The sequence below is a fragment of the Anolis carolinensis genome, chromosome 1 (genome assembly GCF_035594765.1).
Source record: "Anolis carolinensis isolate JA03-04 chromosome 1, rAnoCar3.1.pri, whole genome shotgun sequence".
Classification (NCBI taxonomy): domain Eukaryota; kingdom Metazoa; phylum Chordata; class Lepidosauria; order Squamata; family Dactyloidae; genus Anolis; species Anolis carolinensis.
The window spans coordinates 37,657,080-37,676,847 of NC_085841.1; the positions used below are offsets into that span (position 1 = coordinate 37,657,080).

The following is a 19,768-nucleotide window of genomic DNA, read 5'->3' on the forward strand; positions in this document are numbered from 1 at the left end:
AGACAGATACATGGGCATATCAATGACTGCCTTTAATGAAATGCACAACTTCCAGTGAAAAGACAAATCATATTTGCTAACATTTATGCAATTGAGATGGTTTACAGCAGCTAGTGTGGCTTCCAGTACTATGAGATCTACCAAGAACTGGTCCTGGGACTTGTCTTTGTCTACAAGAAGGTATGTAATAAAGACAAAACTCTGTAGGCTTCTTAAAATTAATGAATAGCATTCAGTAGGGAAGACCTTCTGTCTTATAACTATTGTGATGGACTTGCATGTTTGTTTTTTTACTTTAACACTCTGGACATGTTGAGCATGCTCTCCAACAATCCCTACAATCCTGATTAATTCTCCCATCACACTTTTTCAATTGCTTTTAAATTTTTCTGTTGCCCTTGGCTTATTTTAAGTGCTGCAAAATGAATTCAAAGTGCAATCATAGTTTACATCAATTAGGGGGAAAGGCAGGAGAGGATAAAGGCTTGTCCTTCTAGGGTTGCCTGATGTCTCTTACTATATACTATGTTTCATATCTGAGGGTCAGAAACCTGATCCTTTATAGCAGGGCTTCTTAAACCTTTCCCACATGTGACCCCTTTTTGCCTGAGAATTTTTTTGTAACTTTATATAATTGTATATAATAGGTATATGTAACTGATTGGCCTACCTTGCAAGGTTGGTGTGTAAAGCCAGTTCTAGGCCTTGGTAAGAAAGACAAAACCAGGCAAGGGGAGGAGAGAGCAGGCAGGTCCATATATGGAAGTGGAGTCTGATTGGTTGATGAAATTGGAAGGAGTTGCCAAGCAATAGGAGGTAGGCGGCGCCAAAGAGACAGAGCTATATAGACAGACAATTCAGTTAGGGTGCCAAGTTTGAAGAGAAAGGAAGAGTTTTGGGAACTGTTAATGAGAAACCTCTTTGAGGGAAAAAGTTAAATTAGCCTTCGGAGAGAAGTGCTAGATATTGAAGAGAGCCTCTAGGGCAGGGGTCTCCAAACTTTTTAAACTGGGGGCCAGTTCACGATCCTTCGGACCGTTGGAGGGCCGGACTATAGTTGGCCACTGAGCAATAATAATAATAACAACAACAACAATAAAAAAGAGTTAAAAGAGACCCTTTGGGCCATTGAGTCCATTCCCCTTCTGTCTTTGTGCACCGAAAGCACAAGCAAAGCACCCCTGACAGATGGCCACCCAGCCTCAATGTCAATAATAATAATAATAATAATAATAATAATAATAATAATAATAATAATAAAAAAAGAGGGTTGGTAGAGATCCCTTGGGCCATTGAGTCCAACCCCCTTCTGCCTTTGGGCACCAAAAGCACAAGCAAAGCACCCCTGACAGATGGCCACCCAGCCTCAATGTCAATAATAATAATAATAATAATAAAGAGGGTTGGAAGAGATCCCTTGGGTCATTTAGCCCAACCCCCTTCTGCCCTTGTATCGTGGGGGCCGGATAGATGGCTTCGATGGGCCGCATCCGGCCCCCGGGCCTTAGTTTGGGGACCCCTGCTCTAGGGAATAGAGTGCTTAAGTTTAGTGCTTCTGGAAAGGGAGGACTGTGTTGTTTTTTTAAAATCCTGTTTTGTTCCTTTGTGAGGGAACAGTTTTCTGAAGAAGTCAAGATAAAGAACCATTTTCGGTTTAAGTAACCAGCCTGTTATTTTATTGTAACCAATATGCAACCTTTTTATTCAAGTGCAAATAAACACCACAGTTTCTGTTGTTTTTTTTTTTACTTCACCTCAAGTATCCAGTGTATCTTTTCGTTTATCATAATAAAGAGGTGGCCTGTCTGCTTATTAACCATCTCTCTATAAGACAGAACTTCCCTCCATTTTTGGGTCTCTCTGTGTGCTGGCTACGGTGAGTAGTGACATATATGCTATAAATGGTGGCAGCAAAACTACATACAATATAATTGGTGGCAGCAAAGAAACATAAAATATAATTGCTGGCAGCAAATAGCCTCACCTGCTATATTTTGGCCTTGCCTGTTATAGTATACAATTCAATTTTTTATTTATGATAAATCATAAAGGAATTTGTTTTGAAACAATTATTTGGTATAAGGTTACCATTTATTAAAGATGAAAACTAATTGGCATACTAATGAAATGGATGTGCTTGTTTATTTTTACATAAAGATTTTAATCTTGGCTGAATATTTGATATACTGCGGGATGCAAAGCATTGTTAACATTTTCATTCCATACTGACATATGTGGTTTGCAGACTCAGGTGACAGAATCTACTTTGTCAGCGCTTTTTCTCCTGAATTGGGATGTTCTGGGGGTCCATACCTCTAACTGAAAAGGTCCTAAGTTGCAGAGTGGGCCATGTGCCTGAAATAGACCCAACACTATCTCTCCCTTGTTCCCATCATTGACCGAAGTACACAATCCATATGTTTTCCTTCCCCCTCCCCCCCCCCCCCCCCGAAAAAAAAAACATAGCCTTAACCTTCATTTCCCTGCACAGATTGCAGGAAAATTCTTCTTGAACTTTTAATAGTAGATGGTTGATTTTTTAAATTTCAGTTGAGTATGGTGTATTAAACCAACTTAGTTTTTTAGAATCAAAATTTGAAGAGAAGTGTTTCTGAAACAGAAACATGAGAATCAGGTAAAATTAGCATTTGCATGCCTTGCTAAACTAGATGTGCTGGTTTTGCTTTTTTATGAAGTACTGTTGAAGCATGTGTTGCATGTCCTTGCTTACAGATTCTTGTGAATGTTTAAAATGGCCACTAGATGGCAGACTAGACAAATTTTTGTGATTCACTATTAAAGTTAAAGGTAAAGGTTTCCCCTGACGTTAAGTCCAGTCCTGTCGGACTCTGGGGGTTGATGCTCATCTCCATTTCTAAGCCGAAGAGCCGGCATTGTCCATAGGTCATGTGGCCGGCATGACTGCATGGAGCGCCATTACCTTCCCGCTGGAGCGGCACCTATTGATCTACTCATATTGGCATGTTTTCGAACTGCTAGGTTGGTAGAAGCTTGTCACGACCCAGGCTGCAGAGCACCAATAACCATACACAGAGGCCAGAATCTATCTAATATCTTTATTAAGGAAATATATAAAGTTAATAAAAGCAAGTGTATGAAATAGTCCAGAAGTAGACCTTTCAGGAAAGGTCAAAATTAGTCCAAGAAAACAATGTCCAATATGAAATATTAAGGTCCAAAGTTGTAATCCAATAACCGAAACACTCACTTTGCCAGGCAAAGTGAGGGGAGATGACAAGGTCCTTTAGTCCATGAACTTGAGCAAGGCTAGGAAATAACTTGAAACAAGGCTTGATACAAGGCAACAAGGAACGAGGAGCGAGAACAAGATCCGTGGAATTACTTGGCAAAATCCGGAAAACAAAGCAAGGCTGAGTCCTGGAAACAAGGCAAGGTCCGTGGAGGTAAACAAGGCTGGAAACGGGAACGAAGGCTTGGAAATAGGAGCGAAGGCTTGGAATCAGGAACAAGGCTTGAAACAGGAACGAGGCTTGGAAACGGAGCGCGCTGTCCACACACAACTTACTCCAGTAGCTGACGAATTGACTCCGCAAGATCCCTTTGTGGGTAAAACACCTAAATAGGGTCTAGTTTTCCCACCAAAGAGCAGTTCTCTGGGGAACCAGAAACGAAAGCTAATCTCTGAGTCCAGATGCATGACTCCTTAAAGTTTCCCATGGAAAGCAGGCTTAATCAGCTGAATTCTTAGCAGCTATCCTAGCGCTCCTGCGAGAGGCCGCTTGAACTCCTCTCTGTTGTTTACAAAACTCGTGGCGAGAAAACACAGGAGATTTAGGCTCAGGGCTTGTTTGACAGACTTCTGGAAGACAAATCTCTTGCAGGTGCAAGGTTCCCAAATCTGGCTGGGAAGGTTCCAATTCTGACTGAGACGGTGAAAAACCCAAGTTCTCCTCTTCATCTGGGACTACAGTGCCATGAACGGGACTACATGGCCCATGACTCATCACAAAGCTGGAGCTAACAGTGGGCGCTCACTCTGCTCTCCAGATTTGAACCTGGGACCTTTTGGTCTGCAAGTTCAGCAGTTCAGCACTTTAACACACTGAGCCACCGGAGGCCTTAAATGGGGTTGTTACCCACAGTTTAAGAAGCTTTGCTTTATAGAACTGGTAGGTGTTCCTTATTATGGGGGTTAGAAAGCCTTTATTTTTTTATATATAGAACCAAATGCACATTTTTTTTGTATTTTGGTGTATAAAAAGAGAAAAGGAAATGTGGCAACACTTTTAGGATTAGATGGTTTTTATTTTTGCATGAGCTTTCATGGATACAAGCCACATCTTGGAATTATTTGGTACTGCAAACAAAGAAATTGATCTATGTCTATGAAAGTTCATGCCAAAATTAAAATCCAGTGCCTTAAAGTTGCTGCCACGTTTATTTTCCCCGCTATTCCTCCCTCCCACTTTTTTATGCTGCAAGAGACTACCTTGGCTATTTTGAACATTACCACAATAGAAAGCCCTATATGTTGGGGTGTAATCCTTTCATAAAGAAAATTTATGTTTCATATAATGTATGAATGTGGATAAGAGGTTAATTTGATGGAGAAATACATAGCTAAATTAACTGAAATCAATACTTTTATTTGGTATTTATGTAGAACACAAACTTGCTAATAATTGCTTCTCTAATACCAGTTAATTTTGACTGTCTCTTATTGCTATTTTGAAAACTGGCAACACTATGTCCTTCTAAGTCAATTCAGGCAAAAGGAAAGTGGTTTCAGCTTTCCTAACTTCTGTCTGCTTTCTTTTGTTATTTTGAACTCATTCTGATATTGCCAGTTTTCATCTGGGGAATGTTGGAGTGTATGGTCAAAACCAGTGGTTCCCAACCTTTGGGCCTCCATGTGTTTTGGACTTCAGCTCCCTCAGTTCCTAACAGTTGATAAGCTGGCAGGGATTTCTGGGAACCTCTGGTCTAAACTGTGTAATACTGCAATATCTAATATTTAGACATAAGATACCTAAATACTATCATATACCTTTCAATCCTAGAAGAGATGGAATGGTGAGGTACCAATCTCAGGACTTGAAGAACCACATACTCAGCCTACAAACCAATTCAGCTGGAAAACATAAATCAGCCAAATCAAACACAGTTTATCTGGATTAACTGGCTGCCATGGGTATGAATGGAAAGCAATTATAACTGACATTTATGCTGCCTTGGAGCGTGGCGGAGTCACCTACTCTGGAGGTTTTTAAGCAGAGGCTGGGTAGCTGTCTGTTGAAGGTGCTTTGATTGCATTTTCCTGCATGGCAGAGGTTGGACTGGATGGCCCTTGTGCTCTCTTCCAGCTCTTATGAGTCTTTGATTTCTGTAAGAACTTTGTTTATACATGGCACTGTAGATCAGATCTTTCCATACTCTGTGTTGCGACACAATAGTGTGTCAGCTACAGGTGTAGGTGTGTTGCACAAGCATAATGAGAAACCTCTCAGTCTATGTGAAAGACACAATAAATCCGGTCTCTGTTTGATGTGTTTATGGGCATTGAATGTTTGCCCTATGTGTGTATAATGTGATCCGCCCTGAGTCCCCTTCGGGGTGAGAAGGGCGGAATATAAATACTGTAAATAAATAAATAACTAAACTCTAAATGAAATATTTTGATGAGATATCTTGTGTCCCCATATCTTTAATTATTACCATTTATGTATGTGACTATCTCTTATAAGGAGTTGGTTTAACCACTGTGTTAGTGTGTTAGTTGCAGTGTGTAGCTATGTGCTGCATGAGCTTAACAAGAAACCTCTGCAGTCTGTGTGGAATAAAACGCGGAAGTTTCAAAACGTTTTATGAAGATATGCAAATGTCTTTATCTAATATCCCATGAAATGTTCAAAAGCTATGCTCATCCCATCAACCTCTCATAAAACAGTCAAGTTGGCATTTTATTAGTGTAATACAGTTTTAATTCTTGCCCACATTTACATATTTATTTATTTATGAAAAGCTACCTTCCTTTTGACATTTCCTTTACAGATTACCACTTTGCTGACATCATTTTCAGCTGATTGAATAAACCACTGTGGTGGCTTCATCTTAAACTTGGTGAGATTTATTTCAAAACTTTGGCTTCTTTGCTCGCCAAGCACACAGACTAACACCAGCTGGGTGCCAGTGCCGATAGCCAGCAAATAGGCTCGGTATCCGCGGCTCAGGTTCCGCCTGGATCTCACTATCCACAGCCATTTAAATTGCTCTATTTCAAGTCCACACTGCCATATATTCCAGTTCAAAACAGATAATATGAGATTTTATTCAGCTGTATGGAAGGGGCCCAGGTTAATGGCTTTGTAGGCTTCCTGCAGGCCAAGAGACTAGACGAGAGAGAGGGCGTTCTCCGCGGTGGCCCCCCGGCTCTGGAACTCGCTCCCTGGAGAAATCAGGAAAGCCTCCACCCTGGTAGCATTCAGAAAGAGCTTGAAAACCTGGCTCTTCACTCAGGCCTTTTGATAAAGATTGCTCATCCCCATAACAATCCTGTATCTGTGACCATTTTGTACTGGTTTGCACTTTTTACCTTTGTCAACTTAATATAGACACAGGGTCTACTCCCATCCCAATTTGCACTTCCAAGAATTTGCAGCACTTTTATCAGTCACCTCGTGTTTACAATATTTATATGGTGCACCTTACCCAGTCTACTTTTACAACCTCTCCGTTTTAATCCATGTTTGTATTAGTTTTTGTCATTTGTTTTTATTGGGTAACATTTACATTTTTATAATTGTGCATGTCTCTTGTCTATTGTTATGTTTTATATTGCTATTGTTTTTATTCGGGCTTGGCCCCATGTAAGCCGCCCTGAGTCCCCTTTGGGGAGATAGAGGCAGGGTATAAAAATAAAGTTATAATTAATATTATTATTAAGAGGTGTTCACTTTTTGAATAATAAGGATCATATGTGGGAGGGGCAAGAGAGAAACCAGGATTTTAGAAATGCTTAGCGGGGCATGCCCTCCCTACCCCCCCCCCCCCCAAAAAAAGGTTAGGAACCAGTTATCTACATTGTAGAACAGGCATGGGCAAACTTGGGCCCTCCAGGTGTTTTGGACTGTGGCTGTTAGGAATTGTGAGAGTTGGAAGTCCAAAACACCTGGAAGGCCCAAGTTTGCCCATGCCTGTTGTAGAACGAATGCAGTTTGGCGCTACTTCAAACTGCCACGGCATCATGGAAGCTGTAGTTTGGTGAGGCCCCAAAGACCTTGTGAAACTACAACTCCCAGGACTCTTCCTTAAGCCTTGAGCCAAGGCAGCTGGAGAGGGGCGGGGCCGCGTTCGTTCCTTCTGCAGTGCAGCTGTCGCCCAATCCTCTGCTTTCTTCCTTTCCTTGCCTCACCCGGGAGGGCGCTGCCCCTTTAAGAAAGAGCCCTGCCGGAGAAGGAGGAGGCGGGAACGGCGCCACAGGAAGCGCCGAGGAAGAGGGGAGGCCCAAGATGGCGGCGGCGGTGGTGGCAGCGGCCGAGCGGCTTCTCTCCTCGGAGGCGGCGGACGGAGGCGGCGTGTCCGTGGCCCTGGAGCAGCACTCGGGGCGGCTCTCCCCTCCTTCTTCTCCGGCGCCGCAGCCCCGCGGGGAGGCACAAGCCCTGGAGCAGCAACAGCAGCAGCTGCCTCAGAGCAACACGCTGGTGGGCCTCCCCATCGTGGCCATCGAGGGCATCCTGGGCTTCCTCTCCTACGACGAGACCAGCCAGCTGCGCCTGGTGAGGTGGGAGGGGGCACGCAGAGGCCTCCCTTTCCCCCTTCCTCAGATTGTGTCCCCTTCTCTGCCCGAAGCCAACCCGCATTCCGACGCGTCCAAACCATTCCTAACTTCCCTCATTAGGGGCCCTTTCACACAGCCATATAACCCAGAATACCAAGGCAGAAAATCCCACAATATCTGCTTTGAACTGGTTTATCTGAGGCCCCTTCTACACAGATAAATAAAATCCCAATATCTGATTTGATCTGGAATATATGACAGTGTGGACTCAGATAACCCAATTCAAAGCTGATATTGTGGAATTTTCTGCCTTGATATTCTGGGTTACATGGTTGTGTGGAGGCATCCTGAGTTCACACTGCGATATATTCCGGTTCAAAGCAGAAATTGTGGGATTTTATTCAGCTGTGTGGAAGGGACTTTAGGAGCATATGTTGCAGCTTGTATCTTTTTATGTTACTATTATTATAATTGTTGTTATTCAATGCCATGTAATCCTGGGAGTTGTAGTTTGGTGAGATACTGGCACTATTTTGCAGAGAAGGCTACAGACCTCATCAAACTGGAGATCCCATGATTCCATAACATTGAGCCATGGTGTCAAACTGCATTATCTTTCCTGTAGATGCACCTTTAAAGCTAGGAATATTTCCATATATGAAACCATTTTTAAAATGACTAAGGCCCCTTCTACAGAGCCATATAACCCAGAATGTCAAGGCAGAATAACCCACAATATCTGCTTGGAACTGGAAGATCTGCGTCCACACTGCCATATATCCCAGTTCAAAGCAGATGTTGTGGGATCTTCTGTCTTGATACTCTGGGTTATTTGGCTGGGTGGAAGGGCCCTAAGGCCTCTTCTACACTGGCCATATATCCCAGGTATCTGATCCGAGATTATCTACTTATCCCAGGTTATTTGGCAGTGGAGATTCACACCCTTTCCACACATATGTATAAAATCCCACATTACCTGCTTTGAACTAGGGTATATGGCAGTGTGAACTCAGATATTCTAGTTCAAAGCAGATAATGTGGGATTTTATACAGCTGTGTAGAAGGTGCGCCAGATCCCTTACACACTGCCCTATATCTCAGGATCTGTTTCCAGATTATCTGCTTTAAACTGGAATTCTGGGATAAGCAGATAAAATGGGATCAGATCCTGGGATAAAGGGATAGTGTGGAAGAGCCCTCAGCCCCCTTCCACACAGCTGTATGAGGTCCCTTCTACACTGGCAAATAATCCAGGTTATCAAAGCAGAACATCCACATCTGTTTTGAACTGGAATATATTGCAGTGGAGACTGAAATAATTCAACTGCAATAAGATAATGTGGATGTTCTGCTTTGATAACCTGGATTATCTGGCAGTGTAGAAGGGACCTCATATAATCCAGTTCAAAGCAGATAACCTGAGATCAGATCCTGGGATATATAGGACAGTGTAAAAGGGGTCTGGGAAAATGTTATGAAGGTCTTTTGCTGCTGTTCTGCCATCTTATAACAATTGTACCTGGCAGTTGTTGTTGTGGGGAACAACAACATACCTGTATGAAAATACAACATGAACCATCTGTTAAAAGCATACAACACCTAAACCAGACTACAGACAGCACATACGATCTTAGCTGCCTCTGTGCAAGGATCAAAGCAGGAAACTACAACCTACCTGTATTAAAATCAAGCATGAACCATCTGTTTAAAAAAACATACAACCAATAGATCAGCTAAAACATCAGCCAACATATTAGATCAATGTATATTAAAACAATGGGTACAGTATTTAGAAATGTATATTTGAAAACTATAGTGGAGAATGATGTCTCTGTACTTGCAAGTTCATCATGATATCAAAAACCCGGGCTTTTTTCATTTTCAACATTCACTGCTCCAGTATGTTCCTCATCTGAATTTTGATTTCCATTGACGTTCTTCTATTTCATATGATAGATTTTTATAGCATAATATCTCTGCATTGGTCAGGCTTCTCTTGTAAACTTAATTTTCCCTAGCAGCTAAAATACTACTTGGGGCTATAATCTTAGTGAGGCCTTTTACAAGGGTTTGATGTACTTTTTTTGAAGTATGGTTTAATTTTTAACCTTTCATACTTCAAACAATTGGTATAAAATATATAAAATAGGAACCATATTCTGCGTTTATCTCATTTTCATCCAGGTACAGTGCATTCATGCAAGAGCATGTAGGTGAAGAAATATGTGGTATAAAGGGAGCTGCTTCTCTTTACTGCAGTCTTCTCCAATCCTTCCGATTATGGAGGCATTCAAATCCTTCATACAATTGCCAGCATTCCATTTCAGATTAAAGATTCTGTCATGTAAAATGTTGGGTCTATATTGAGAAAGGTTGCTTTAGTTAGCACATACATTTATCTGGCGTTCAGATAAAGGAACACCATGTCTAGATGCAGTCACAGTTTCACAGTTTCAAAATAATGAAGTACACATAATTTTCTAAAGGTTATATAATTCTCCCTAGGCTAGTATGTGTTTTGTTGTAGGGTTTTTTTGGTCTGGGCACACTGTAAAGCAAGCAGATGAATAAAGGCAAGGAGTATTGACAGTATTACATTATATCAAACTGCTTTTAAAATGACTAAGAAAATAATTTTATAGAAGCATGCTGCTGCTGTATATTTTATTTGAACATAAGCCGAGAGCTGTGTCCTTCTTTAACCTATCATGGTGCCCAGTGTTACCTTTTAATACAAAGGCGGGTAAAGTAGGGCTCTCTGTACATTCTTTTATCTACATCTTCCATCTGTCTTGGCCAGTTTAGGCAGTGGGGGGATATGCTGAGATTTGCAGTTTGTCATCATCTGGAGGACCACAGATTGTATTTATTTATATTTTTTATTTACTTTATTCATACCTTGCCTTTCTCAAGGCAGCTAACAACCGCATATACCTATGTTAGAGGTTCCCCTACTTTTATATGTGTAAAGTTTAACTTCTTTAATATTATTATGGAGAACATATGGAGATTTTTACCATAGCAACATAAATCAATGCTGTAATCCCATGTATAATTGTTCAGAAATAGTTTCAGCCTCTCCAATACAGTTTATTCCAGGTTTAATTGTTCAAATTTTCAAGCCTATAATTGGATCTTTTAGAATAAGTCTTATTTTGTTTTTTTGAGAGGATATTATAGAATTGCATTGGGACGTGACGTGGAGAGCCATGTTCTTGCTTGTTGCGATTTTCTTTTATTTGATGCTTCCTGCGGGTTTTTTTTTGGGGGGGGGGGGCATTTTATAACACTATATTTTATTAGATACACGGTTTAATTTAGTTTTCCTCTTCCTTTTTGATATTATGTAATCTGTGTTCTAGGTAAGTAAAAATCTTTTAAGGCTGGGATGATCATAGAATGCCTCCACCTATCAGTATTTATTATCTGTTGCCTCTGCATAAATAATATTGGATCTCTCTGAAAAAAACAGACACAGCTATATTTTAACCTAGTGAACACCATTAATATCCAAAATGCTAGGTTATGGAGTAGCAAAATATGCATCACTGGTTTTGTCATACATTAATCTTAGATGGTGTGGTAGGAATATGCACAAAATATACAGCCACTTGTATTTCTAATTGGAAGAAAGTTTCACTCAGTTCACTGGGCCTTCATCCCAGACAAGTGAATTTATAAGTACAACTAGAGTGTTAAAAAAGACTGTGGTAATGTCTTCCTAACTACAATAATATTTAAAATTAGCTGGCTAAACTATTAAAACATTATTACAAAGTCACATTCATCTATGCCAACCCCTCATTTTTTATTCTACTTACGTGTTTATGTATCTCAGATATCAAATTGATACAGCTGAAGAATCATACGTATTTTCACTGTGTCTAGCAGCTGATGGGTAGAGTTCTAATAAGTAGGTCCTACTAGCATTAGTATCTCTAGAAAGTGGATTAATTGTGGACTGTCACCACATTCATTGTCTCTATTAAAATCTCAAATTTGTTCTAACTGGCTAAATGGTTCAAATGTTACTCAGTTTGTTTCCTTTCCCAGCTCTTCCCAGCTCTTTCTTGTTGATCTCATGACACATGTGACTTATTCAGTTCTCTCCTGCCATGTCACCAGTTTGGAGCAATTGTCCATGGGCATGGTTGCACATGGTCATTTTATGTTTAAGCAGTTTTGAGCATGCAAAAGAGAATTGATTCTGTGACATATTCCTAGAAACATGCCTATATTTGCCATTTTTCCATTTGCCTCAGTATCAGTTGCCCCTGTTTAAGGCAATATATTTAATTTTGCCATTGAAAAGAGCGGTATATAAAATAAATAAATATCATTCTAGGTGCCCCATGTTTATGCATCAAAATGCTAGTACTTGTCATTTATTCAGTTTGTAGATTATGCTCTTAGTTACAAAGACTTGAGTCCAAGGTTTTATCAAACCTTAGGAGGTGATATTATCATTGGATGTGACAATTATTTGTCTAGTATTTCCAAAATTTGCAATTTTGAGGAACTGCAGGAAGAAATAAGCAAACAAGTTAATACACAGTTATGGACAAACTGTGTTATATTGCCAATTTCAGACAGCTTCTCATCAGGCATATGAATCATAGAACAGCAGCAGGGGTCTTGCTCTTCTCTTCCTGATATTTGTATTAATATGCACAACAATATGTATAACAGTGATATAACAGATGAATACAAATAACTTAAACCTTCTAATTCCAAACACATCTCCCTATGTGATTTTGGGAAACGGTCATAGTATTCTTGTATGTGTTTGACTTCACTGCAGCCTCTTGTTTCTCATCTGATAGTTATTTGCTACAGAATAATAAAACTATTGTCATGTACCTAACAATGATGCCTAAATACATTAGATCCTAAACAGAGTCATTCCTGGTTTGGATGGGAGGCTGCCAATGAATACTGAGTGCTATCATAGGCTATATTTCAGTGGAAGGAACTAGCGAAATTACCTGTCTAAAACAACCTTATGGAACTCAATGCTTTTATTTATTTGATTGAATAACAGTCCCAATTAAGCATTAAGTAGATCCTGGCAGGTGTACGCCTCTCCTGTTTGAGATGATGGTCTCAGTGACTGGACACTGCAGTGTATAAATAGACTAACATACCATACATTCTTGGGTTTGAAGTTATGCATGATTTCTTACTCCTTTTAAAAAACTGGGGAAAGCTAGTAACTGTCAGGATTAGCAAATGGCAAAAATGGTCACATGGCAAACTGTTAAGCAGTCCTGAGAAAAGGCAGGATACATAAACATATAATAAAAATAAACTACCTGGTAAAGTTTTCTCTTAGGCAGTGGGAGAACTTTGTAACACTGCATAGTTTTACAGGGACCTCAGAACGGTTCTAGAAAAAAAAATGATGTGAGGGGAATTCCAGACTCCAACAACCTTTCAGCTTCACTGGCTGAAGCGGGACGTGGAAGCACCGAACATAAAGCTCTTTTTTTTAAATCAGCCTGAAAACATGGAACTTCAGATTGATTTCTTCCTGTGCAAGTAGGAGCAGAATATATCTGCAAATCATAAAAGATCAATCAAACCTGAATAATTTATACAAGTTGTGGGTTAGAGTGTCTCAGCACAGAAGATAAACTCTTCATACCCCAAACTTAAGAGTAACAACACTGATTCTGTCATGTCAAGATATTGGAAATGACCCATTTTCTTAGAACTGAAATATAAATATTTATGTCAGGATCCTACAAGTATGGTTTCCAGTGAAGATCTGAAATTGAGCCCAAAATGCTTGGGACCAGAAGTGTTTTGGGCAATTTTGTGCATAAAACAAAGTTTGTGTGCTATCAGAAAGCAAAGACATCACTAGCTAAGGAAACTATCCAAAGATGACCAAAATAAATATCAACAACAAATGTTATACTAAGAAAGAGGATCAATGTGTAACAAAACATGAGTTAGTTTAATGCACAATTTCTTGGTCAAACATTTGATCAGTGAAATGTAGTTAAATGCAGCTCTCTGACTGGAATGAGTAGCAATTCTAGGTACCTTGAGACAGATAGGGAAAGGAGTACCTGAGGAGTAACTTACTGAAGTGGTATATTCAGCACTCCAAAAAAATGCTGCTTATTGTGGTACACAGGCCTGGAATTAGTATTGTCACGATAAACACAACATGTTTCTTATTCTCTGGTATTAAGGTCTAGTGGAGGTGCAGCAATATGGCAGCTTAGTCTGGTGTGTTTGTACTTGACCCTTCCTCCCAACATGAGATGACTAAGCGTGTTATAAGTCAAAGCAACTTCATTTAAAGGGTTCAGAATGTTAGCACGGATACGAGAACAAACTATAGATATAGAATCATAGCATTGGAAGAGACTATCCAATTCAACTTCCTGCCATGCAGGAAAGGCACAAAGTACCACTGACATATACAGTTAATGAAGTAGATACTTTCCTTGACATAAAATTTGATTACAGAGGCAGAAAAATGTGAAAGGAATAGAGAAAGGTTCCTACACGACAAGAAAGAGTAGTTTGACATGCTTTTCTTCGCCATCTTCATAATACCGGTGCTGCTAAAAACTTCTTTCTAGAATCTCAACCCTCTTCGAAGTTTAATAATTATCTGTACAAGTTTTTGAGTTTGAATGTGTGGCCTACATTTCAATGCAGCAGGAACAGTGAACTGTGATTGGGCCGTTGTGAACATGAGAACTGGGGCTCACCTTGACATTTCTGTGGTGCCTCTCCCCCAATATCATTGGGTTTTTGGCTGAAAACTGCTGGCTGATGTTTCTTGGTTGGAATTGCTTTGTACATTACTCACCTTCTGTGTGCCAGAAAAGAATGAAACATTATCAGTTTCCAAATCATAGCTTTATTGTCCCGTCCCCCCCCCCCCCCTTTTCAGCCGTTAATGCTAAAAGCACAGCTTCTCCGCCCCAGCCAGGTCACTGAAAGTAGCTTCAGGCTAGAACTTTGGAGAAAATTGTTTCTACCTAACAGAGTGGTTGTATTGTTCCAACAAGAATAAAATAATATCCCAAACAGGTTTGGCCAAGTTAAAACTGTCTAGAAGAAGTGTTTTGTTCAGGTGATATTGGAAGTAAGAAAATTATCTCCTTTTTTTGCAGGTTTTGTTGCTTGCTTAGGTTAATTGCCAGGGAAATGTTTAAAAATGTGAAACAGTTCCTATATGTTGGGGCCAGATAGAATGATTGACATTTCTTCAAAAACTGTTAATGTATAGGGAACTGGAGGTAGAATTATATTTTCTTTGTTCTTGCTAAACTGCATCTGCTGGTGACTGTTTTATCTGATGGCCTCTAGTATTTTGCCAACCCTTTCCCCATTCATGTTCCTGGTAGGACCCATGCCATAAATTACATGATCAAAGAAATCAATTTATAGTCAAAGAAATCAATTTATAACTTCCTCCCCCCATATTTACAGATGAAACAGTGCTCTGTGCCCGCTCTCTTTTCAGAATTGCAGAAATGGACAGTTATTGCCCTATTAAAAAACTTGTCTGGAAACACTCTACATGTCTTTTTTAGTGCTGCGATAACATCTGTTTTTGTCATGGAAACTGATGTTTTTGCACACATTTCTGTAAAGATGTGACTATTGCTCTAATGACTCCTAGAACACTGTAGTTTTCCCCAAGTTGCAATATAAAATACTAGTGCCTTCAGTGAATATGCTACTACCAGTATGAAAATTATTCCCAATTTGGCACCCTTTGGGATTACCCTCCAGTGTGAGAGGGAATGATGGAAGTTATGATATTAAAACACAGAAGTCATAGAATCATAGAGTTGGAAGAGACCTCATGGGCCATCCAGTCCAACCCCCTGCCAAGAAGCAGGAAAATCGCATTCAAAGCACCCCCAACAGATGGCCATTCAGCCCCTGCTTAAAAGCCTCCAAAAAAGGAGCTTCCACCACAGTATGGGGCAGAGAATTCCACTGCTGAGCAGCTCTCACAGTTAGGAAGTTCTTCCTAATGTTCAGGTGGAATCTCCTTTCCAGTAGTTTGAAGCCATTGCTCCATGTCCTATTCCCCAGGGCAGCAAAAAACAAGCCTGCCCCCTCCTCCCTAAGACTTCCCCTCACATATTTATACATGGCTATCATGTTTCCTCTCAGCCTTCTCTTCTGCAGGTTAAACATGCACAGCTCCTTAAGTCACTCCTCATAGGGCTTGTTCTCCAGACTCTTGATCATTTTAGTCACCCTCCTCTGGACACATTCCAGCTTGTCAACATCTCCCTTCAATTGTGGTGCCCAGAACTGGACACAATATTTCAGGTGTGGTCTGACAAAGGCAGACTAGAGGGGTAGCATGACTTCCCTGGCTCTAGACACTATACTCCTAAGGCTAAGGAAGACTGTGCTAGTTCAAAGCTCTTTTCTGAATGGCTTTAGATAGGGCACTTTTTCAGTATCCTTCAGTTTCAGGCCACCTGTGATTCTTCAGGAAATAGACATTTTAAAAGAGTAACCATGACTAGCACTTGTGAATATATTATTCTTTTTTATTGACAGTTGGCCCTCTATATCTACAAATTATGCATTCATGTACTCCAGTATCCATGGTCTTTATATACAGGGTGTTTGAAAAAGAACTCCCTAGTTTTAAGTTAAAGCACTATAAAACTAGGGAGTTCTTTTTCAAACACCCTGTAGCAAAACTTATTTTCCTATTTTATATAAGGGATTCCATTTTATCATGCCCCTGTATACAATGGAACATCCATGGAATTTGGTCCTTATTGCAGAGGATATCCTAGAACTAAACCTAAATGGATACCAAGGGCCTATTGTATTTAAGCAAAAATTACTAAAATGACAGTATTATTTTAAGAGTGTTGTTATTGCTCCTGAATGATTTAGAATAGACCTTCACAACCTCTGGCTGTCCAGGGGTTTTTTGGACTTCAGATCCCATAATTTCCTTACCATTGGACAAGCTGTCTATGTCTTCTGGGAACTGGAGTTCCAAACATCTAGAGCAGGGGTCCCCAAACTAAGGCCCGGGGGCCGGATGCGGCCCATCGAAGCCATTTATCCGGCCCCCACAGCACAAGGGCACAAGGGGGTTGGGATAAATGACCCAAGGGGTCTCTTCTTCTCTTACAACCCTTATTATTATTATTATTATTATTATTATTATTATTATTAGTAGTAGTAGTAGTAGTAGTATTAGTATTAACATTGAGGCTGGGTGGCCATCTGTCAGGGGTGCTTTGCTTGTGCTTTTGGTGCACAAAGGCAGAAGGAGGTTGGACTCAATGACCCAAAGGGTCTCTTCCAACCCTCTTTTTATTATTATTGTTATTGTTATTATTAATGATTATTGCTCGGTGGCCACCTATAGTCCGGCCCTCCAACGATCTGAAGGATCGTGAACTGGCCCCCTGTTTAAAAAGTTTGGGGACCTCTGATCTAGAGGACACAGTTATATAGTCCTGATTTCAAAACTTAGAATAAATATTGTGTCCTACATCCAATGCCTCAAAGTGATGCAACTTGTTTTCCTTGTTTGCAAGTACATGAGCTGAGGAAGTATCTATGAACTCATTTTTAAAATACCTACTTGACCAGCAGAAAATGCCAGGTTTAGTCCCTGGCTTCCCCATACAGGGCTGGAAAGACTCTTTAAGAGAGCTGTTGCCAGTCCATGTTGAGCTGGATGGAGGCAAGTGAATGATTTTGTGTAAGGCGGCTGGCTTCCTTTCTAATTTATCTCATATTTATGGAAAATATATCTGCTGTTAGTTACTGTTTTGCAATTTCAATTGAGAATCAGCCTGTTTGTTCTCTATTTAATGAAGATTTACCTTCCTGAAAAACTGGTGTAAATGTACAAATGTTGTCCGCATCTTCAAAAAAGGATGCAAAAGGAATATAGGTCAGCCTAATACCAACACTAGGAGAACTGCTAGTGCATATTGTTAAACACACAGTTCCTAAGCACTTTGAAAGGAATGCTGTGATCATTAAAAGTCAACATTGGTTTCGCAGAAACAAATCATGCCCAGGGTTGTTGTGCATTTTCCAGGCTGTATGGCGATGTTCTTTCCTGACGTTTCGCCCACATCTATGGCAGGCATCCTCAAAGGTTGTGAGGTATATGACAGCTAATCTCACCTATATTTTTGTAGAGTTACAAGCTTGGTAAATGAAGAGAATGCCATGAATACAACATATCTTGATTTCAGCAAGGCCTTTAACAAGGTTCCACATTGATATTCATCCATACAAGCTAATAAATGCTTGACAATGCTACTGCTAGGTAGATTTGTAATTGATTGACTAGCTGAACCCAAAGGCTTTTTGTCATCCTGGAGAGAAATGATGGTGGGGTGCTACAAGCTATAGTCCTAGTCCAGTGCTATTCAATATTTTAAAATGATAGTGTGCGTCCACAATGTGGAATCAATACAGTTTGACTCCACCTTAACTGCTATGGCTCAAAGCTTTACAAAGTGTTTAGACTTTTCTTCCAAAGAGAGCTGCTGGTGCTTCACTAAGTTACAAATCCCAGGATTCCATAGCATTGAGTCATGGAAGTTAAACTGGTGTCATACTGCGTTAATTCAGCAATGTAGATGCACCCATAGATGACAGAATAGAGAGCATGCTCGTCAAATTTGCGGATGACACCAAATTGAGAGGGACAGCGAATACTGCAAAGGACAGCATCAGTATTCAAAATAACTGTAACAGATTGGAGAGCTGAGCCAAAGCTAACAAAATGAATTTCAACAGGGGAAAATATAAAGACTTACACATAGGCAGAATAAATGAAATGCATAATTACAGGATGGGTGACATCGTATATGTGAAAGAGTTCTAGAAGTCTTGGTAACTACAAACGGAACATGAGTCAACTGTGTGATACAGTACCTAAAAAGCCAGTGCGATTCTAGACTACATCAAAAGGAGTATAGTGTCTAGACTGAGGGAAGTGATAATATTCAATTCTGCTTTGGCCAGATCTGACTTGGAACAATGTGTTCAATTCTGGACAAGAAGGATATTGGCAAGCTGGAATGTATACCGAGAAGGGCAACCAAGAGGGCAAAAGGCTTGGAAACTGTTCTGTGGGAAGCAGCTTTAGGGATATGAGTATGTTCAGGCTGGAGAAAAAAAGTGGTGACAATGATAACTGTGCTTCAGTATTTGAAATGATGTCATATTGAAGATGGAGCAAGCTTGCTTTCTACTGCTCTAAAGACTACAAGCAATGGGTTCAAACAACATAAAAAGAGATTCCACCTAAATGTTAGGAAGAACTTCCTGATATTAAGAGCAGGGGGTTGGACTGGATGGTCTTTGAGATAACTTCCAACCCTATGGTTCTAAACTCGTCTGCCTCATTAATCCACTGACTTAGAATTGTAATGGAATTTTAAAAAGCAATTATTGTTCATTTAGTGAATAAAATGGATTGGTCATTGAGGTCCTGGCTTGTTTCCTTTCGGTCATCTGGCAGGATTTTGACAATAATTACAATGTTTAGCTTACTTTTCAGTGTATCTGTGGTCTTAATGGTTATAGCCCTTTAAGCTATTTTTACTTGTCATGTTTAATATGTTTTATCCTGTTTAAACTGTTTTAAGGTGTAATAGTTTTTGCTTATTACATCTGCATGCTATCTTGAAAGTCAGTGGTTCTCAACCTGTAGGTCCTCAGGTGTTTTGGCCTACAACTCCCAGAAATCCCAGCCAGTTTACCGGCCGTTAGGATTTCTGGGAGTTGAAGGCCAAATATATCTGGGGACCCACAAGTTGAGAACCATTGCTGAAAGCCCATTTACAAAGAGCAGAATATAAGTACAGTACGTATTCTTAGAAGTAACTGCAGTACTCACCTTTCCCACTAGATGCCAGTCTTTCCTTAGTGACTACTGCATAGTCTGTCCACTAAAGAGCTACTGAAATGTAGTGAATGGATTAACTTAGCATTAAATAATGATGTCTTGTCATCCCAGATCGAACA

At 40.1% G+C, this 19,768-nt stretch overlaps 1 protein-coding gene across 1 annotated transcript in view; it reads left to right on the top strand.

The window, feature by feature from the left end:
• Window positions 1–7,417: 7,417 nt before the first annotated feature.
• Window positions 7,418–19,768, top strand: part of fbxo28 (F-box protein 28) — a 29,926-nt gene continuing 17,575 nt past the window's right edge. The window contains exon 1 of the mRNA XM_062972528.1: window positions 7,418–7,757. Coding sequence (XP_062828598.1) covers window positions 7,491–7,757 — 267 coding nt within the window. The 5' untranslated portion in view covers window positions 7,418–7,490. The remainder of the gene's footprint in view (window positions 7,758–19,768) is intronic.